Source organism: Artibeus jamaicensis, unplaced genomic scaffold (genome assembly GCF_021234435.1).
Source record: "Artibeus jamaicensis isolate MK-2021 breed Jamaican fruit bat unplaced genomic scaffold, CSHL_Jam_final contig_447, whole genome shotgun sequence".
Lineage (NCBI taxonomy): Eukaryota > Metazoa > Chordata > Mammalia > Chiroptera > Phyllostomidae > Artibeus > Artibeus jamaicensis.
In genome coordinates, this window is record NW_026521834.1 from 855,096 (window position 1) to 878,154 (window position 23,059).

Sequence of the window (23,059 nt, forward strand, 5' to 3'; positions counted from 1 at the left end):
AATCTCTGAGCTGGGAAAAGAGCCCCAGCGTCCGGAGGGGAAGAGCAGAAGCCCAGTATCATACTCAATGGGCAAAAACTAAAAGCTTTTCCACTAAGATCAGGAACAAGACAAGGATGTCCACTTTCACCATTTCTATTCAATATAGTATTAGAAGTTTTGGCCACAGCGATCAGGCAGGAAAAGGAAATAAAAGGCATCCAAATAGGAAAGAAGGAAGCAAAACTGTCACTGTTTGCAGATGACATGATAGCGTACATGGAAAATCCTATAGACTCTACCCAAAAACTGCTCAAACTAATTAATGAATTTGGCAAAACAGCAGGATACAAAGTCAATATCCAGAAATCAAAGGCATTTTTGTATACTAACAATGAATCAGCAGAAGCAGAAATCAAGGAAAAAAATCCCATTTGATATAGCAAAAAGAAAAATAAAATATCTGGGAATAAACCTAACCAAGGAGGTAAAAGACCTGTATGCAGAAAACTACACAGCACTGAAGAAATCAAGGAAGACACAAACAAATGGAAACATATACCTTGTTCATGGATTGGAAGAATTAACATCATCAAAAGGTCCATACTACCAAAAGCAATATACAGATTCAATGCAATACCTATTAAAGTACCAATGGCTTATTTCGCAGACATAGAACAAACACTTCAAAAATTTATTTGGAATCATAAACAAGCCCGAATAGCAGCTGCTCTTTTGAGAAAGAAGAACAAAGTAGGAGGGATCAAATACCTGATATCAAACTGTATTACAAGGCCACTGTAATCAAAACAGCCTGGTACTGGCATAAAAACAGGCACATAGACCAATGGAACAGAACAGAGAGCCCAGAAATCAAACCAACTCTCTACAGTCAATTAATATTTGACGAAGGGGGCAATAACATAAAATGGAGTAAAGATAGCCTCTTCAGCAAATGGCGTTGGGAGAACTGGACAGATACGTGCAAAACAAGGAAACTTGAGCACCAACTTACACCATACACCAAAATAAATTCAAGGTGGATAAAAGACTTAAATATAAGCTGTGACAGCATTAATGTCCTAGAGGAGAACATTGGCAAGAAAATCTCAGATATTCCAGGCAGCAACATTTTTACGGATATGTCCCCTAGAGCAAAGAATATAAAGGAAAGAATAAACAAATGAGATCTCATTAAAAAAAAAAAGCTTCTGCATGGCTAAAGAAAACAGCATTAAATTAAAAAGACAACCAACTGTATGGGAAAACATATTTGCCAATGATACCTCAGACAAAGGTTTAATCTCCAAAATATACAAAGAACTTACATGACTCCACTCTAGGAAGACATCTAACCCAAGTAAAAAATGGGAAAAAGCCCTGGCTGGTGTAGCTCAGTGGATTGAGCACGGGCCTGCGAACCAGACAATCGCGGTTTGATTCCCAGTCAGGGCACATACTGGGGTTGCAGCCAGTTCCCTGCAGGCCAGTTCCCAGCGGGGGGGACGCAAGAAAGGCAACCAACCATACATTGATGTTTCTCTCCCTCTCTCCTTCCCTTCCCCTGCAAAGATAAATAAATAAAATCTTAAAAAAAAAAAAAATGGGAAAAGGACTTGAACAGACACTTCTCCAAACAGGACACATAGAATATCCAGAGACACATGAAGAGATGCCCAATATCGTTAGCTATCAGAGAGATGCAAATTAAAACCACAATGAGATACCACTTTACACCTGTCAGGATGGCTATCATAAACAAAGCAACAAACAACAAATGTTGGAGAGGGTGTGGGCAAAAGGGGACCTTAGTTCGTTGTTGGTGGGATTGCAGACTGGTACAACCATTATGGAAAACAGTATGGAATTTTCTCAGAAAAATAAAAATCGACCTGCCTTTTGACCCAGCAATTCCACTGCTAGGATTATATCCCAAGAATCCTAAAACATCAATTTCAAACAACCTATGCACCACAATGTTCATAGCAGCACAATTTACAATAGCCAAGAGCTGGAAGCAACCTCGGTGCCCATCAGTAAATGAATGGATCCAAAAATTGTGGTACATATACACAGTGGAATTCTATGCAGCAGAGAGAAAGAAGGAGCTACTACCCTTTGCAACAACATGGATGGAACTGGAAAGCATTATGCTGAGTGAAATAGGCCAGGTGTTGAAAGACAAATACCATATGATCTCACCTTTGACAGGAAGCTAAACAAAACAAACAAGCAAACAGAATAAAAACAAAGACACTGAAATAGAGAACAAGGGGGCAGCGACCAGAGGGGAGAGAGAAGGGAATTTAAGGGGAAAAATGGGGAGGGATTTTGAGGAACAAGTATGAAAGACACAGGGATGAGGACTGGGGGGGAGGGAATGGGAGGGAGGTGGGGACACGGGGCAGGGGGGGCTGGGATGGGAGAAATAGACAAAAAAATGTACTTGAAAAATAATTAAATAACAATTTAAAAAAAAAATAAAATACCAATGACATATTTCACAGAAAAAGAGCAAACATTTCAAAAATTTATATAGAACCATAAACAACCCCAAATAGCTGCAGCAATTTTGAGAAAGAACAAAGTAGGAGGGATAACAATACCTGACATCAAACTATATTACAAGGCCACTATAATCAACAGTCTGGTACTGGCATAAGAACAGACACATAGGCCAATGGAATAGAACAGAGAGCCCAGAAATTAGCTCATATCTCTATGGTCAATTAATGTTTGACAAAGGGGAAGAAGCATAAAATGGAGTAAACCCAGCCTCTTCCACAAATGATGTTGGGAGATTTGGACAGCTACATGCAAAACAATGAAACTTGATCACCAACTTCCTCCATACACAAAAACAAGCTCAAGATGGATAAAAGACTTAAATATAAGTCACGATACCAAAAAAAAGTCCTAGAGGAGAACACAGTCAGGAAAATCTCAGATATTCCATACAGCAATATTTTCACCTATATGTCCCCTACAGCAAGGGACATAAAGGAAAAAATGAACAAATGATACTCATCAAAAGAAAAAGCTTCTTGCACAGCTAAAGATGTCAGCAAAAATGAAAAAGGGAACCAACTGTAAGGGAAAATACCTTCACAAATGACACCTTGGACAAGGGTCTGATCTCCAAAATATATAAAGAAGTCACATGGCTCCACACCAGGAAGACGAACAACCCACTTTGAAAATGGGCAAAGGACCTAAACAGACAATTCTCCAAGGAGGACATACAGAGGGTCCAGAGACATATTAAAAGATGCTCAGCATCACTAGCCATCAGAGAGATGCAAATTAAAATCACAATGAGATACGACTGCACACCAATCAGAATGGCCATCATAAACAAATCAACAAACATCAAGTGCTGGGGAGGCTGTGAAGAAAAGGGAACCCTAGTGCACTGTTCATAGGAATGCAGACTGGTATAGCCACTGTGGAAAACAGTATGGAGTTTCCTCTGAAAACTAAAAATGAACTGCCTTTTGACCTGGCAGTTCCACTCCTGAGATTATATCCTAAGTCCACCAATTCAAAAGAACCTATGCACCTCAATGTTCATGGCAGCACAATTTAGAATAGTCAAGTGCTGGAAGCAGCCTAGGTGCCCATCAGTAAATGAGTGGATCAAAAAACTGTGGTAGATTTACACAATGGGATACTTCACAGCAGAAAGAAAGAAAGGAGCTCCTACCCTTCTTCATGACAGCATGGACGGATCTGGAGAGCATTATGCTAAGTGAAATAAGCCAGGCAGTGAAAGATGAATACCATATGATCTCACATATAAGTGGAACCTAACCGACAAAACAAACAAGCAACAAAATATAACCAGAGACATTAAAATTAAGAACAAACTGACAGTAACCAGAGGGGAGGTGAGAGGGGTTAATGGAGGGAAATAGTGAAAGGTTCATCAATGAACATGTATAAAGGACACACGGACAAAGCCAAAGAGAGGTGAAGGATCGAAGGTGGATGATAGGGATGGCTGGGGTGGGTTGGAGTGGTAGGGAAAAAAAAACAACAACAAAATGAGGTAATCAATGTTTAACTAGCCTTACTATGATGATCATTTTGTAATTTATACAAATATCAAGTCATTATGTGGTATACTTGAAACTAGTATGTTAATTATATCGCAATTAAGAAAGTAATGATTGTGAAGAATAGAATACTGAAAATTACAATGATACTGTTAGATTACAAAAATACAAAGTACACTGTACACTATAAGTATACTATAAGTACACTGTAATTTTAACCCTTATTAAACATACACTGCTAGTTATAGCCATAGTACTCTGCTTATGGGGTAGTAGTTATTTTTTAACAAAGATTACATTAATTTTATAGTGGGAATAAGTTTCTTCTTTATCTATTGCTTTCCAATCCAGACTGTGTCCAGAAAAATCACCCAACAATTAAGTAATTATTGCATTACAGCCATTCTGCCTAGCCTTTGCTGAGGATACTATTTAGAAAACAATTATCTTTAATTACTCTAAACCAGATATATCTACAAAATTAATTTGGATTGACTAAGGAATTCCACCAAACATTTAAGGAAGAAACAAAACCAATTCTATACAAACTCTTCAAAAAACTGAAGAGGAGAGAATACTCAATTCATTTTATAGGTCCAGCTTTACCACTATACCAAAACCAAAGACACTACAAAAGAAGAAAATTACAGACCAATATGCTTCATGAACACGGATATAAATATTCTAAGCCAAATTTTAGCAAGATGAATATGGAGGCATAATATTTTTAGTGCACCTAAAAGTAGAACTACATGAACACCTTGGGAAAAGGCAAGGGACAAGTGAAATTTGCTGCCTCTGAATTTGCAGGAATAAGAGCAATACCAACATTCAAGGCAAAGGAGGCTACAGGGAAGGCCTTGTACATGGTCCAAGAGTCTGTTAGCCTGGTTCCCAGAGACATCAGGTAACCTATCTTTGTTCTAGTTCCACAGCTCTCAGTTCAGGAATATACTAGAACCAGATTTATTTGTCTGAGAAATGTCCTCATATGACCATACTTACAGATCATACTGTATTCTAAATAACCCCAAAATTAGTGAGGTGTACCTGCCTTAGTCTCCAACACATGGTCAGACTAGCCTAACTGCAGAACTGCTTCAGCTTCATGTTTGTGTATATGAGGTTAGAGTTGGAGGAAGCACTTGAGCTTCTAAAAAGAACAAGACCTTCACTCATTCTGTGTGTTCTCTGGTGAAACCTTTTAAACATATGTCCAAAGTTTCTGATCAAATCACATCTGCTGTGTATCCTGACTGCACTGACTTTCTCTGGTATCCTACAGACAAGCAGACCTTCTATGACTAATCCTTCTATGACTAAGGGGTATCTGTGTCTGCACTTCCCATCACTCCAAGCATTCTACTGACATATATCAAGACAGGGCTTATACTGGTGATCATCCAACCAAGAAGTATCTATCTCAACACACCACTGTTTATCAATACCTAAAGAGGCTATGTCTGATTCTCCATGTCCCAGGCCTTTTGGAAAACATAGGGTACTTCCTCTGTACTTTTATAGCATGCCAGAAAAGTGGGAAGTAGCCCTACTACTCACTGATTAAGGGAGATTAATATTATAAGTAATCCGGCTAACTTAACTAGATAAAATATTGCTAAGGATGACAGAAACAATTTGATCCCTGGGACAGGTATATTTGCTTTACGAGAAAAAAACCCTGCCCAGTAACCAAAGTCCTACATGTCAAGGGCTAAGACAAGGATAATGATTCAGTCCAAAACTGTCTCCATGACTAGAAAAGACAGTTCTGAGGTCATGATCTCTAAATAAAGTTTCAGGTATTTCATAACCTAGTATAAAAATATATACTAGTAGTTAAAGATAGTAATGAATTGTAAGAAGATATCTCAGTGATAGTGAGCAGTGCTCACTAACAGGTGTGACCAGTAACATACCTGACAGGTCTTACCCAGGCCCATCTCATCTCCCAGGATGCAGCCATTCTGACAATGGAAGCAATGGGCTAGCCAGTTGACTCCCTCCAGTTGATAAGAACGTAGGTGAATCCCTAAAAATAAAAAATACAGCAAGTTCAAAAAGCAGATGATGTGTGCACTGGCCTGCAGTGCCCGTGGCGTTATGGATGAAAAATTAAGACAAACTCACATGGACTACCGAGTCCTGTGGAGGAAAAGGGACAGCACAGCTACTCCCTCAAGGAGGGAGTGCCTTGCAACTCTCTCAAGGGGAGAGGACACTGACCCTTTGCCTAAACAGGCTTTTATTGGGTTTTTTGCACAGGAGTTCAGGTACAACTTATTAATCATTGTCAGGCAGTAAACAGTAGATAACATTCAGAGAACTACTAGGGCTTCTTCTGAGTCAGGGTCTATTGGCCAAAGGGCTACGAGACTTTGAGAAAACAAACTCATTTTCTGCCCGGGGCCTTTATCATTTAATTAAGAGCATTCTTAGCAAAGCAGGTTTCACAGGATTTCACATATCCTTTCTCAGGCCTGATCACCTGGGGAGCCTGCCATTCCCAGCACAGGGCTGCACCACCCTCAGTCATTGTTTTCAGGCTTAAGTCAGGCAGAGGACACAGATAGCTAAAGAATTCTTGGAAACTTCTCACAGACAGACTGAGGACTTGGGCTTTGGCAAAGCCGGAGGGCAAGGGTCCATCACCCCCTCTTTGCTGCAGCCCCCAAGTCCTTCCCTGGGGCCTCCACATGATCATGTCTGTCTTAGGTGGTTCCCCCCTTGGGGAATCTTATCCGTCATTGGCTAACTGATCAGGCATTGGAGTCCAGTTATAGAAAAAGGAGAAGTGGATCTCCAGCCAGGGAAATAAGCTTTGTCTCCTTAGTGGCTTAAGGACTGAAGGTTGCTCACTCAGCCTTAGCCATGGGGGGTTTACAGCTCCTGAAACCAGGCAGGGCAGTCGGTTCCCAATAAGCAGATATTGCAGCATACATACAGGCTATGTTTTAAGACTCTAACTGAAGAATATGGCCTAAATCCCCATACTCCCAATCTTACTGGGCCTTAGCCTCTGCTGGGAAGTTACTGATATGCAAACATTTTCTGACTTTCAAACTACTTTTTCAGCAGACTCAGTCACCATTATATTCAAAGCCCTAAAACAGCCTGTTAGTGTTATGAGATCCACGTGACAGATGAGAAAGTCAACTTGGGAGTTGACCTCTTTATTGTCTGAGACTTATGCCAGTGTCCATTCTAGGAAATAAGGCATTACTGATACAATATAACTACCAACATCAACACACAGATTGTACACGTGTCTGCTTAACTGAAACCATTTAAATTTTGCAAAAATATTGACACAGGACTAGGTAAATTATGCATAAAAAGGGGTGCAGTGCTGTTAGAACTAAAATGATGTTGCACAGAGGGTGTTTAACAATGCACAAGAACAGAAGGAAGTGTCTGCAATCCATATGGAGCCTCTGCTGCATCTCTTCTCTCTCCCTTAGGACCAGAAAATCCAATTTTAGTGAACAGCCACATCTTGGGAAAGGGAAGACTGCATACTATTAACTATTAAAAATATAACTTTCTGGGTTAAACTCATGGCCTTCAAAAAGAAACTAGGCCATATATAATAACTGTAGAACATTAAAAGAAAATAACTTTTTATTGACCACTTACTAAATACCAGGGAAAGAGTAAACACTTTATATAAGTTACCTCATATATCTATAATGACCCCAAACAGTAGGTATTATCCCCATTTTATAGGTTAGAAAATTCAAATAATCTAAGAAGATTAAAATGTAAAATTGGCTTCTGAGAAGATGGAGGTTTTCTTTTCCCCATTCTTCTTGCTAATTCAAATGAAATTCCTGAATGTTACAAAGAAAACAAACATAAGTCAAATCTGAAAACGTGGAGAGAAGATGAAGCCCAGCTAGTGACCTCAGGACCCAAGAACAACAAGGTGATGAGCTCCAGGTTTCTCTTTGCCTCATACATTCCAGATTGGAGGTGAAAAAATTAACAACCCAGAAATGCCTAGAATTCTACCTGTATAGATCATAATGAGACTCCTCTACTACCACCCCCATAAGTGGTATCAAAGGAGGCCTAATTGAGATTCAGGACCTTTATCATTGTCCAAAGGTAATAAGGCCACCCTTTAGTATCAGTGGAGACCAAGTGGAGAGCCATTACTACCACTCTGAACCAGAGGTAAGGAGAAGCCCCCTCTCTATACCCAGGCGTCAACAGAGGCTGAAAGGGGGAGCCTGAACTTCTATTTCCACCTGATAATAACAAAGCAACAACCCTTCTTCCCCTGTCAGAGCAACATACAACAAAGACTGTTAAACAGAAGATTGAAATAATATCTGGACCCTGGCAGGTATGGCTCAGTGGATTGAGTGTTGGCCTGTGAACCAAAGGGCTGACAGTTCATTTCCCAGTGAGGGCACATGCCTGGGTTACAGACCAGAGCCCCAGTGGCGTAATGTGGACCTTGGCTTGTGAGGTCCACCACATTGATGAGGCATGAGAAATTGGCACAGACTACCAAGTCCTGTGGAGGAAAAGGGATGGCACAGCCACTCTCTCAAAAGGAGAGCACCCCAACTTTTTCCTTGACAGGCTTCTATTGGGTTCAATTTGCAAAAGAATAAAGCTCATCAATCATGATTAAACAATAGATAACATTCAAAGAACTCTGAGGGCTTATTCTGAGTCAGGGTCAGATAGTTAAATGGCCATAAAACTTTGGGGAACAAACTCACTTCCTCTTTGGACCCTTACCATTTAAATTGAGGGTATTAGCGAAGTAGGTTTCATAGGATTTTATTCATTCTTTCTTAGGGCCTGTTCGCCCTAGGGAACCTGCCCTTTCCAGCACAGGGCAACACCCACCTCCAGCATTGTTTCAGGCTTATATGAGCAGGGGAAGTAAGGCAGCCAAGAGATTAGGAGACTTCTTGCAGACAAAATGAGGTCTCAGGCTGTGTCAAAGCCAAGGGATGAGGGACCATCACCCCCTTTTTCTACAGCCCCTCAAGATCATGCCTGTCTTAGGTCATCCCTCCCTTGAGGAATATTACTGATCACTAGCTAACTGATCATGCACTGAGGGCCAGGCAGGGTGAAGTAAAAGGAGCAGAGACGGCGCCCCTGCCAGAGAGATAAGCTTTGTCTCCTTAGTTGCTTATGGTCCCAAGGTTGCTCACTCAGCCTTAGCCATGAGGGGGGTTACAGCTCCTGAAACCAGGCAGGGCAGTTCTTAATAGTGGGGGACACACAAGAAGCAACCACACACTAATGTTTCTCTCCCTCTCTTTCTCTCTCCCTTCTCCTCTCTCTAAAAACAAGTAAACAAAATCTTTTAAAGTAAATAAATAAATAAACAAATAAGATCTGTTGTCTCATAATAGAATTTACTAATGCCCAGGGGTTTTTTTCTTAAGATTTTATTTATTTATTTATTTATTTATTTATTTATTTATAGAGAGAGGGAAAGGGAGGGAGAAAGAGAGGGAGAGAAACATCAATGTGTGGTTGCCTCTCATGTGGCCCCCACTGGCAGCCTGGCCTGCAACCCAGGCAAATACCCAGACTTGGAATCAAACGGGCAACCTTTGGTTCACAACCAGTGCTCAGTCCACTAAGCTACACCAGTCAGGGCAATGTCCAGGCTTTAATCAAAAACCACTCACAACAGAAACTGGGAAGATTTCAAACTTAATGAAAAAAGATAATCAATAGATGCCAACAGCCAGATGACACAGATGTCAGAATTATCTGACAGATTTTAAAGCAGCAATGATTTAAAATGCTTCAACAAGCAATTATGAATTAGAAACAACTAAAAAAATAGAAAGCTACAGAAAAGAAACAAAAGATATAAAACAGAACTACATGGAAGTTTTATAACTGAAAAATACAAAACAAAATAAAACCTCAGTTGACCTGGCTGGGTAACTCAGCTGGTTGAAGCGTCATCCCATACACCAAAAGGCAACAGGTTTGATTCCCAGTCAAGGCACACACCTAGGTTGCAAGTTCAGTTCTTGTTCAGGACACATAGCTAGGTTGCAAATTCAAGTCGGGACATATGGGAGGCAATAGATTGATGTTTTTTCTCTCACATCAATGGTTTTTCTCTATCTCCATTCCCTAAGAGAACCCAATGTGTGGTTCTCTCTCTAAAATCAATAAACACATCCTCAGGTGAGGACTGATTAAATAAATAAATAAATAAATAAATAAACTACAGTGGATCAGCTCAACAACAGAATGGAGAGAGGAGGGGAAAGAATCAATGAACAATAAAACAGCCATAGAAATTACTCAATCTGAACAGAAAGAAAACAGACTGACAAGGCATAGGACAGCTTCCCACAACAAAGGATTATCCAGCTACAAAGAGATATGGCCTTCCACGTGATAATCAGCAACCCCTGAGACAGCAGAAGACAGTAAAGAAAACATCTTGATCTAAATTATATTTCAGTTCCTGAGCCCTGGATGGAATGACCCCCCCCCCTCAGTTACTTTCCCACAAGACAGGACAAAGGGATGCTGGAAGAGATCTCAGAGCAGTCCTTAAAACCTAAAGAAATGAATTATTACCCATACCTCACCTCTAAACAATCAGCCCCCAGCATGACCTCAAAACCCTAACCCATGGTATCTTGTGGTTTTGCCTGATATAATCTGTAACCTACACACCATCAAGGAGCTGGGGGGTTTTGGGGCTCAAGCTTCCTGTTCTGTATTGGCCAATTAAATATTAAACAATTTTTTTCTTCCTAAAAAAAAAAAAAAAAAAACTTGGCCTGGTCAGTGTGGCTCAGTCAATTGGAGCGTCGTCCATAACCAAAAGATTGTGGGTTTGATTCACAGTAAGGGCACATACCTAGGTTGTGGGTTCAACAGGTCCCCCACTCAGGGCACATAAGATCTTGGGACCAGGTACATACAATCTATGGTAGAGGTGCATATGGGATGTGACCAACTGATGATGCTTCCCTCTCACATCAATGCTGTCCTCAGGTAAGGATAAAAATAAATAAATACATAAATATATATGTACATATGAGGGAGGAGCTATGTACATTTAGGGCAGACCCTTTGTGATACAGGCTTCGCACACTGAGTGAGTGTGTTAGGAACCCATCTGTATCAGTGTGCCAGTTGGTATTGTTGTGGGAATCTACATTCAGCATCAGTGAATTTTCTTAAAGATTTATTTGTTTTTAGGGAGGGGAAAGGAGGAAGAGAGGGAGAGAGACATCAGTGTGTGGTTGCCTCTTGAGCGCCCCCTACTGAGGATGTGGCCCACAACCCAGGCATGTGCCCTGACTGGGAACTGAACTGGCAAACCTTTGGTTTGCAGTCCAGCACTCAATCCACTGAGCCACACCAGCCAGAGCTGAATTTTTTTCTGAAGACTCTTTCAACACATCTGCCAATTTCACGACGGGTGATATATTACCACACCTGCCCACACAGCACTGAATGTTCAGCAGTTTTGACCAAAAATGGCATGATCCCTATGCCCCATTCTCGCTATTCACCCAAACTCAACTCCAGTGACTTTTTTTTTGTTTCATGGATGAAAAAAGTCCTCAAAGGGAAATGTTTTGCCAATGTGGAAGAGGTGAAACAAAAAAATGGCAGAAGCACTAGAAGGCATCAAAATCGATGAGTTCACAAACTGTCTTGAGCAGTGGAAAAAATGTCTCATTAGGTGTACTGCATCAAATGGAGAGTACTTTGAAAGTGACTGAAGTTTAAACATGTAAGAATACACAATTTTTTAAAAACAAATTCCAGGTTTTTGGGGTCCCCTCTGGAATAAACACACATGTACACACATAAACAGAGCCTCAGGGAACTGCGGGACTCTAAGAAAAGATCACATTCATTCCTTGGCATCCCAGGAAGAGATAAGAAACAGGCTGAGGCTGAAAAATATTCAAAGAAATAAGGGCTGAAAACTCCACAAATTTGGCAAAAGACCTATAGATTCAAGAAGCTGAGCAAACTTTGAACAGAATAAACTCAAAGAAATATACATCAAGACACGTCATAATTAAGCTACTAAAAACTAAAGACAAAATATCTTGAAAGTACCCAGAGAAAAATGACAAGTTACTTAGAGCGGGGGGAATCCAGGAAGCCACTACTCTGTCAGCTCTAGGAACCCCCACCTCAGCCATAATCCACACCAGCTAAATGGACACTCAGTACCCATCTAACCACCTTGAAGTTAGGACTAGTCCCCAAGAAAAATGCAGAAAACCCAAATCCCTCTAAGACTGTAGCCTCCCCCTCTCTTTCCCTTTACAATCCTCCTAGTTATCTGCTGGGTAAAAGCCAAGTCACAGACTACAAGGGAGTCTGGGAAATCTAGTCCTTTGTTTCTAGCCACTAGAATGCAGTAACACAGGCATAGGAGGTGAGGAACAAATTTGAGGTTGTCCATCTGCAATATCCATCAAAGAGTTGCCTGAATTCTCTTGCCCACCTTTCAGGTGAATGACAAGTAATGAAAAGCAGGCAAAAACAGCAATACGTAATAGGTTTGCATATTCCAAAAATAAAGCAGCCCTAACATATCATTACGATAATTTGGATTTCCGAAGTTCACTGGTATGTATGGGATGTACCTATAACACTATTAAGGGGAGTAAGACCTACTAGAAAGTTTTTGAATCACTAGGAAAAATATTGCAAAACAAAATATTTAAGTCATCAGCTAACGAAAAGTGAGTAATTGGTTACATATTTGAGGGGAAAAATAGAATTAAATTTCTTTCTAATAAACTTCTGGGGAAATAAAATTTAAAATATAAAGATGTCATAATTATACTAGAAGAAAAATATTAGGTCAATAATTACAAATCCAGAGTGGTAAAGCCCCTTCTGTGTGGAACACTAATGGCAAAATCATCTAGGAAAAGGCTGAAAGATTTGACAGAAAAAGCTTCTTAAACTTTACCACTAAAATACAGACATACACCAAACTCAAATGGCAAATAAAAAACTAAAAACCATATTCTCAATACATATAACAAACATTTAACGCCCTCAATGCAAGAAAGATCCTACAAAGCAACAAATACCTCAATTTAAATAAATACATAAATAAAAGTGGAAATGGGTAAGGAGCATAAACAAAGAAGGAACAAAAGACAGACAAATATCAAGGTGTCTATCTATACTAGTAAACAAATAAACATTAAACAATAAAACAGCATTTTTAACTTCTCAAATTAGAAAACATCAGTGTTGGTGAGAGTATGGAAAAATGAGCCTAAATTTTATATACTCCTTGTTCTACAAATGCTGCTTTTGAGGAACTAAAATTCCTAACTGTAATAAACATTTTCCTACAATAATATTTATTAGTATTACTTACAACAGCAATAATGTAAGAAGTTAAATGTCTAAGTAGACAGGCTGGCTAAATTATGGCACATCCATACAGTGAAATACTCTATACCCACTAAAGTGGTATTAGGGAGAACTAAATGATAATTTTTTAATTATGGTTTCAAAAAAAAGTATGTACATGAAACCCTGTTTTTGCACCTCTCCTTGCCTCCCTGTTCTGACTCAGAAAAGAAGAAGAAAAAGATACATGACCCATGTGTAGAACAGGGACTGGCAGGATATATAATTAACAGTTAACAGTAAGAAATGTGGAGATTAAACTTTTTTTCTTCATGCACAGAATATTACCCTAAATGTTCTACAGAGAACACGTACTACTTTTGTAATTAGAAGGAAGAAAAATCAATATTTCAAAGAGATTTTAGATACTTTTTTTTTTTGAGAAAATGGAAGGAAGGGAGAAAGAGAGGGAGAGAAACATGAATGTGAGAAAGAAACATCTATCAGCCTCCTCTTGCTGGTGCCCCTACCTGGGATGCCCAGGCACATGACCTGACCAGAAATGAACCAGTGGCCCTTCCTCTGCTGAATGGCATCCAACCAGCTGAGCCACACCAGTGAAGGCTCAGTAAGCATTTTTAACCAACTCACGAAGAACAGTTTCTCAGAATATTAAATCTGGCAAATAGAAATAGAAATTTCAAGTTACAATATTACTTTGGTATACCCGTTTTCTACTTTTTTTCTTTGCCTCCACTACCAATTTATCCACTTTCACCAAAAAGCTTCCATATCTCTCTACATATTCACTTTTCATTTACTTATCTCATTCTCTACTTATCATTTACTTTACCTCTTATCTATCTTTTCATTTTCACTAAATCAGCACACATCCACGTATACATTTCTCCGAGTATATTACCTCCAGTCAATGTTAATGTGCCCACTTTATCCCTTTAGCACATGTTCTCAAAAGTATCATATCTAAAAAAAATGCAAATAGGAAAACACAAACATATAAACTTTAGTTAAGATACACCAAGCATAAAGTCCATAAATTCATAAATAAGTTGGATACGCACTCCTTACAGACACAGAAAAACACTCTTAAACACTCAGAGACTCAAGTAGGGTGAGATCTCTCTTTCACATCTGTATCCTGTCATTCATCTTTCTCCTTTATCCATCCCTCTTCTAAACTGGACACAGAACTGCACCTTTTGTTTCATTCTGAGAATAACAAAACTTCACACTTCCTTGACACAGAGCACATAGTAGAGTTCAATAAATACTTTTCTGTACTTTTTTGAAAGCACTCACACAACCTAGTCCATAATTCTAGGAGGTAGGTCAGCACCCATATTTGTTATGCTCACCTCTGTACCAACACCTTATGGTATGTGGTTCCACGCGACACACAATAAATCATGAATTAACCTCTACATCCTTTATTATTAACCCAAGGTTCTGTCATATAGACGTACGCACTGTATTCCCCATTTTATAAATAAAGAAAAAGAGGGTGGAAGAGGTTGGGTCATGCCCAGGCCAGGAAATTGGGACTGGCTCTTCCTTCGCAGGAGAGTTCAACCTCGCTTCCTGCAGACCTCGGGGAATGAAGGTTTGCTCTTCGGAAACCTTAGAAAAGGAAGGACTAGTGTAAGATGGGCAGTTACGTGTAATGATGAACAGATAAACCTGGTTTAGCAGCACACTTTAAAAATACAGCATGGGGGGAGGGGAGGGAGTGCGGGGTTAGCCAGTGGGGGTAGAATTCTCCGAGAAAAACGCCTGCACAGTAAACGAAGAAACTCGGGGATGGAAGGAGAGTTGTGAGAGTTTCACGGACCTAACAATTGAAACACCCAAGCCAGGCCTGCAAACCCGCCAGCACAGAAACTGTAAATCCAAGCCCGGCGGCGCCACGACGTCCGTCTCTTCTTCAGAGGACGGTCTTCCCTTTCGGACAAGACCTCACCAAACTCCTACCCAACCCGGCTACCCCCGCCTCGGCTCCGGCCACTGGCCAAGGGCCCGGAATACCTTTCACGCAGAGTCCGCTGGTCCCACCCTCTTTGCAGGCGGGGTCAATGGCCACCGGGCCCTAAGCAGAGCTCCTCCTCCTCCTAGGCGCACAGCAAAGGCGCGAAGAAAGGCCAGACCGTGTGGTCTGCAGGAAAAGAGCCCACAGGACAGTCCACTCGCGATGCCCAGTACGTTCGTGGCGCAGAGACCGGGCCCTGAAAAGGCAAGTCCCAATGACTTGTCGGGCGGGGCGGACGTTCGCCCAGAGCAACTGACCTGTAAGGCCCCACTGCCTTAAATCCTTCTCCTGCACCCGCGCCCCGGTCCACGTCGCCTCTGCTTGGCTCTGGGAAGTAAAAGGAAGTAAGAACCCGGGCATGCCGCCCCGGCCTGTCCCACTGTCCTCACTCTCCATCGGACCCTTGAGGCTCCGCCCCGCGTCGTTCGCCGCGCTTCCTTCCAGTCCTGCACGGCTGACACGGGGACCCAGCCGCCTGCGGGTAGCGCGTCCTGCGCTGACTTCCGGAAGCGAGCGACTGTTAGTTACCCTTCAGATTCACCGGATTTCCTGCAGGTGGGTGCATTCAGGGCCGCTGGACTCTCACTCCTGTGCTTCTGGTGGTGCTTATGAGCGCTGTACGCGATCCGCCGGAGACACTCAGGGCATTAGCACGTGCTCGTCGTTCACTTTAACAAAATTGTCCAATGCCCGGTGCTCTGCTAGGACCTGGGACTATAGAATTCAGTAAGACATCATCCCTGCCCTGCAGCTATTGACAGAGAGATTGTAAGGGCCAGAGTGCTTTCACTTTACACTAAAAATAGATTGGTTTGGGCCCCGAAATCTTATTTACTCCCTGTTGACTGTAGACCATAGTCAGGAATTTCTCAATCGTAGTACATTAAAGTCACAAAAATGTCATTGCCAAGATGGATTTCTCAAGTGAATTATGGGGAGCAAACTGAAGCAGTGTGTTAGGTTAGGGGTCATCATGACTCAACATTAACTTTGGATTTATGATGTAACTTATGATTAGTAGGGTACCACCAATACAAATATTGTAACAACCAAATAGCTGCATTTATTGATGTAGTTAGAGGTACTACCCTAGGGCCTTAACATGAATTTATAGTCTCATTTAACCCTCACAATAACCCCATAAAAATACTGTAATTGTTCCCACATTGCAGATGAGGAAATTGCAAATGGTAATTGGCAAAGTTGGAACAGAAACCATGTTATTCTCTGAGTAATGTGATTAGGGTACTGTTCTTACTTAGGTTAATCTTTGTGCCTGCATCTTCAGTGAACTCAGATTAGAGTTGCACTTCATCCGTGGCCTAGTGGCTCAGTTGATTGAAATGTCCTCCCCTGCACCAAAACGTTGCAAGTTCTTCTCCACAGGGGCACCTAAGAGAGGCAACAGATTGATTCTCTCTCTCTCTCTCTCTCTCTCTCTCTCTCTCTCCCTCTCTCCCTCCCTCCCTCCCTCCCTCTCTCCCCCCTCCTCTCCCCCTCTCTTCCTTTCTCTTCGCTCCCCTCTCATCCTCTCTCAAATCAGTGAACATATCCTTGGGTGAGGATTAAAAAGATAATAACAATAAAATTGCACTTTGCCACATCCTCACCTACCCTCAATATAGAGCGGGGAAATTGGTTGTGACCCACAAAAGAAATGAGTTTGGGTTGACTTATAAAAACTCAAAACCAAAGCACTGTTTTTTGAAGCTAATTTTGTTTTAGTCATTCTGTAAATACTGATTGAGCACCTACTATGTGCCACACACTCTTTAGGCACTGGAGACAGAATCTACTAATCACAAACAATATAATTAAGTTAAGCTTATATATTAAAAGAGGAGATAGACAATAAGCTGCCACATCCTCTTCCATCCATGTTGTCTGACAAGGTCCGAATGTGGAAAGAAGGAATTCAAGGAATCCATCTTAATGGAAGAGCACGTGGCATACAAAGGGGGGTGGTAATTTTGGGGGGATTGCTCTTAGTAACTTCCTTGCTGATGTTATTCATGGTCTTACATTGTGCCCTGATTCCCATAAGAACAGGCCCTGAGGAGAAAGAGGCTTGAAGTGAGTCAATGATTAACTTTGAGGAAAATTCTGAAGGGACAACTAGTTCTCCCCAGACTATTGAATCATGCCCAAAAATTATATAAACAAGGTGTTTATAAACCTGAGTAAGAAATTATCCCTGACTGTTCCCATAAAAGAACTCATTTGATCAAAAGGTGATAGGATTGTTAGACACCTGTATTTCAGGTTCATTGATTCGCATAATTCCAATGAAGTTGTACAAAATAATTTCTTGACCAGAGATAAAATCGCCTCTAATGAAATAGTCCCTGAATGACTAAAAGTTGTTGGGAGTAACAGCCCCTCCTTTACCTTGAATAGGAATATATATCAATTAGAATTAGGCAAAGAAATAAGAGAAGCTGGTTAGCTATTACAAACTAAGTACATAGAAACAATTACCGGGGAGACAGAGTCCATAGTCCATAGAGAAACATTTTAGACAGAAAAGATAGATAGCTAAATTAGACATCACAAAGGCCTTATAGTAATTTTCCTATAACCTCTACTCAATCTAGCATATCCTTTTGCCCCATGACAAATTCTGAGAACTTTAACAAACAATAAGACAGGGCTACATTGATTTCCCACTTGGGTGTTTTCTCAAAATCTTAAAATACATGTGTATCCATTGCTTGTTTCTCTGGAGGGGTTTCTGTCCTGTGTGGCTGCTGTGAATGGATTTTTGTGTTGGCATTTCTATGTTTGACTTACTTTCTCCCCTACAGACTTACCCACTAAAGCATCAATATTAACCACCTGCCATTCAAACAAAAGGGTGCTTATTATTATCAACTTAAATTACATCTGTTTTAGCATTATAGCAGAGCAGGGGTCCTAGTGATAAGCTAAGTGTTCTGTTGGTGTATTGAGAGTCTGGTATCTACTGTAATGCCTCGGCCCGCGAGGCAGTCAACGGGGTCCACCGATATACCTGTAACGGATGAAGGGGGATGGGACAGGAGGCGCGAAGAATGGCAGCAAGACAAAGGATTCTGATCAAGCTGCAAATTTTATTTCAAAATGGAGGGAGTTATATAGAGGAGAGCAGTGGGGGGAAGTGCAGTGGATAGGGGGCTTCAAGGCGTGCTCTAGCCCACGATTGGGCGGGGGCGCATGGTGGGCGCATGACCAAGGCACTGATTGGTGTGCTACCTGCATGTCCAGGAGGGGAGGTTTTTATGGCTCCTGACTGCAACATCCTGCCATTCAAGGCTTATCTCTCAGGCCTAATTGTACCAGCCTGTGTCAGGCTTATCCCAGCCCCCAACATCTCCTCCCTTATTTTTATTTTTAAGGTGAGGAGTGGACATTAACCGGCTAGGGGAGGCAGAGGTCTGGCTCCTCCTGAGCTCGTCCCGAGCTCTGAAGCACCCTTTTCGGAGGAGAGGGTTGGGGGCGCTGACCTCTATGCAAGCCGACTTGCCTCTCAGGAGACATGGCAGGGCCACCTTCGGGGTAGCTTCTCCTTGCGATGCTTTGCTCTGCACCTAGCGGTATCCATTACAATTCATATGTAAAGTATAATGCCAAGAGTTATACTGTTCCCGTAGGAGGTGGGGGTGTAAAAAGGAGTTTATGCGCGAGGACATTCTCGGAGAAAACGCTGCGAGTCAGTGCCAGGTTCATTCATTTCTAGCTGGTGATAATGTATCTGGATAGGTTTGCCAAGAAGGGAGTTAAGTTGGTCTCGGATGAGGTTTGTGGTGCGCCTGAGAACCCAGGGAGCAAAGGTCAGGAAGAGAATGATAGCTATTAAAGGCCCGAGGAGAGGGAGAAGAAAGGGGAGCAGTCCGTTGAAGGCTGTAAGGAAAGGGCTCTCAGTCAGAGCTTTTCGCCGTTTTTCCAGGTCTTCTTGAAGGGTCTTGATCTTGTCCCGTACGATGCCTGACTTGTTGGCATAAAAGCAGCATCGTTCCTGTAAAGCTAAACAGATACCTCCCTGCTCTGCTGTGAGTGAGTCTAGACCTCGTCTATTCTGTAGGACTACTTCTGCTAGGGAATCTAATTGGTCTTGAATGTCAGTAATAGTATTTGATAAGGCTTGTACATCATCGACAAGTTGTTTGGAAAGTTTTGTATAGGAGTGAATTGCGACTCCTAATCCTGTAGTTCCGGTAGCTACTGCTCCAGAGACTCCTAGACCAACAAGCAGGGGAATAACAGCTAAGGCTCTTTTGTGTCGTCCTGCGAAGTGGTCAAAAGCAGGGACGGGGACAGGTTCATCTCTTGGGATGATGTCTATGTCAGGTAATAAGGCAGCTAAGGCACATAGCCCTGTCCAATTGGCGGGCAAGGCGGTGAAAGCTAGATTATTACCACACACGAATGCTCGTCCTGGGCCAGGGCAGAGGGATGTGCTGTAATTAAGCGTGTGGCTACAATTGGTAAAACTAGCGAAACCAACAGAAATATCAAAAGAATTATTTTGTGAACTTTTATAGATACAAGGGGAGGAGTAAAAGAGCATAGGCTGAACTCTAAAGGGTCTGCTGAGGGTGCAGTTTTGTTCGGTGATATTTAGGGCTGATATGTTGGTGGAGACAGCTAGAGGCATGGGGGTGCCTTGCACGCCGGGGTGAAATGGCGGACGCGCCATGCGCTGAAGGCAAAATGGCGGCGGCGGGTGCGTGAGAGGTACTATAAGGAGGCGGTTTGAATGGCGGAAGGACTGCTGCCACGAGTGGTGGCCAGTCAGGATTATTGTAGCGAGCGGCCTCGTCCTCTAATTCTGCCTGTTCAGAGGGGTCTAACTGGTCGCCAGGGTCTTGGTAATTGGGGGGTGGAGCAGAGGAATAGAACTCCTGAAGGGGAGGGTACAGAGAAGGGACTTGAGGGCCTGTATCTATTTGGATGGAAACAGAAGGACAGTTTGAAGGCGCTCGTGAGGGAGGTCGAGAAAGCGAGTCAGCACGAACGTCAGGAAGGCCGTGGACTGAGGCGGCTTTGGAGGGGGCCGGGGAGTGACTGCCGAGAATTTCTTGCCCCTCTTTGCAAAGGCGCTGTATGTCAGGGGAATTATTGTGGTTTTTAAGGATGTCTGTTATGAGGTTATAATAGTTAAAGGCAGTTACAGGGATAGTCTCGGGGCCAAAAACCTTATAATAGTCATTTAGACAGTCGCCTACACGGCGCCAGACGCGGGAGTCAATGCTACCCTCCTGAGGAAACCATGGGCAGATTTTAAAAACGAAAGTGAAAAAGGAATTCAAATCTTTTTTACGAACTCTTATCTTGCGCACCTTGAGAGACTCTTTTAATTGAGCAACGAACAAATCATGTTGTGAACATGCCTGTCCCATGGCTGGGTCTTACCTTTGAAATGCCGCTGTCGGGGAACGGGGTCCTCAGGGAATGCCGGCGCGCGGTCGAGTAGCCGTGGTGTGAGCCGGGCGAAACGCTGTCGAAGGGGACAGCGGTCCGCACAGGCGATCAGCGGGGCCCCACGTTGGGCGCCAGTTGCCTCGGCCCGCGAGGCAGTCAACGGGGTCCACCGATATACCTGTAACGGATGAAGGGGGATGGGACAGGAGGCGCGAAGAATGGCAGCAAGACAAAGGATTCTGATCAAGCTGCAAATTTTATTTCAAAATGGAGGGAGTTATATAGAGGAGAGCAGTGGGGGAAGTGCAGTGGATAGGGGGCTTCAAGGCGTGCTCTAGCCCACGATTGGGCGGGGGGCGCATGGTGGGCGCGTGATCAAGGCACTGATTGGTGTGCTACCTGCATGTCCAGGAGGGGAGGTTTTTATGGCTCCTGACTGCAACATCCTGCCATTCAAGGCTTATCTCTCAGGCCTAATTGTACCAGCCTGTGTCAGGCTTATCCCAGCCCCCAACACTGTAAAATACAACTAAGAAATGTAGCTGAGAGGCTCCAAGTCAGCCTGTGAGATGATGCCTATAAAAGTTTTACTTGGTATGCTGTATGAGATAGAGTCTATAGAGAGGAAAAAGGTAGAAGCAGCTAGGCCCATTTAGGAACTCCTATTGGAGTTTGGGCAAGAGATGATATTTGTCAGGCCAGCATGGTTGCAGTGCAGTAGTGAGCAGTGGTCAGATACTATCAATATATTGAAAAGGAAGAGCCCATAAGATACCCTGATCGAGCATCTGAGAGAAGTATAGAAATAATGGATGATTTCAGGGATTTGGCCTGAGCAACCAGGCCAATTAGAATAGAGTTGCTTTTTATGAAGGGCAGGGAAGAATGAAAATGAGAAGTTTTGAGAAACATCAATAATTCATTTTTGACAGAGTAGCATAAAAGTTATTAGATATCCCAGTTCAGATGGTGAGTAGATAATCAACTAGATTGGTCTGAAGTTCAGGGGAAAGAATATATAAATATGAAAGTCATGATTATAGGATGGATGTTAAACCTCTCTACTAGATAGGATGACCTGGGCGATGACTGGAATTATAAAGGAGACAAAGCCTTGGACAATTAAATCAGTATTTAGAAGTCAAAAAGATGAGGAAGAACCAGCAGAAGAGTATAAGAGCAGCTTGTGAGATTGTATGAGAAGAATGTGATGTACCTGAAGACAAATGATTAGGAATTACAAAAAGAAGGAAGTGGGTTGTCTGTGTCAAATGTAAAGATTCTGTAGAGAAATAACCACCGGATTGAGCAATATGGTGGTCATTGATGACCTTGACAAGAACAATTTCTGCATGTTGTGGAATAAAAAGTCTAACTAAATGGATTTAAAAAGAGAAAATAGGAGGAAATGAAATGGAGACAGAATTCTCACACCTCTTTCAAAGAGTTTTGCTATGAAAGGAAAAAGAATTACTGGAACCAGTAATTGAAAGGGGACATAGAGTTAACCAGAGGTGTGGAAGAAGAGAGACTGATCCATCACGTAACCACTCTTGGACCTGCAAGCTGAACACAGGTCAAAATGGAGATTGCTTACCACAAACCCTGCTTAGAGATGCTCTGACCATAATTGATATTCACTTTGAGATAAATCAGCACCATGCTCCTGCCTCCTACTACATGCTGATTCCTAGACATTGTCCTGTTCCGATCAAGCATGTAATTTCCCATACTTGGTAGCATTCATGTATTTGTACCCATTACTATTCACCCCTTTTACCCTATATAATTCTTTCACACCTGTCAAATGATGTGGAGATCCATTTTGTCTTGCAGATCAACTGAGACACAGTTTCCCTTAGTACACTCTACTGTTTACCAAACTTGAGGTGGGAATCAGTCTGGTGATCAACCAAGTAGCCACATCTCACCTGTGGAGACACAAGAAATTGGGAGTTCTCTCATGTTGAGGTTCCATCATAACTTCATTTTCTTGGTGAATACACACACAAATGTTTCAGCATTTTTTCATCATATGCATGGCTCATAGATACAGGTTCTAAAGGTCAACAGGAACAACACACACACACACTGTGGAATATCTACTCAATGGCACATCATGGGCAGTCAGCTTTGGTAGACTGTATTACTTTTCCTACCATTAACTTTCTTCCTAGTAAGATGATTGTACATCCATGCCCTTCACCATGTGACTAAAGTGCCTCCCAGGAGG

At 42.1% G+C, this 23,059-nt stretch overlaps 2 protein-coding genes across 7 annotated transcripts in view; one reads left to right on the forward strand and one right to left on the reverse strand.

The window, feature by feature from the left end:
- CHD1L (chromodomain helicase DNA binding protein 1 like) overlaps nucleotides 1–15,822 on the reverse strand; it is a 105,602-nt gene extending 89,780 nt beyond the window's left edge. For 2 of the 6 annotated variants that reach the window (XM_053666195.1, XM_037158880.2), the window contains exons 1-2: nucleotides 15,684–15,822; nucleotides 5,954–6,066 (exon numbers count right to left, since the gene is read on the reverse strand). In XM_053666195.1, the coding sequence (XP_053522170.1) occupies nucleotides 5,954–6,066; nucleotides 15,684–15,822 (252 nt within the window). Of the gene's footprint in view, nucleotides 1–5,953; nucleotides 6,067–6,164; nucleotides 6,272–15,231; nucleotides 15,376–15,425; nucleotides 15,514–15,683 lie in introns of those variants that run through there. The other 4 variants (XM_053666197.1, XM_053666198.1, XM_053666199.1 and 1 more) reach the window with 4 other exon arrangements.
- Nucleotides 15,823–15,898: 76 nt separating this feature from the next.
- Nucleotides 15,899–23,059, forward strand: part of FMO5 (flavin containing dimethylaniline monoxygenase 5) — an 89,183-nt gene continuing 82,022 nt past the window's right edge. Inside the window, exon 1 of the mRNA XM_053666201.1 lies at nucleotides 15,899–15,981. The gene's annotated coding sequence lies outside the window, so the exon portion shown is untranslated. The remainder of the gene's footprint in view (nucleotides 15,982–23,059) is intronic.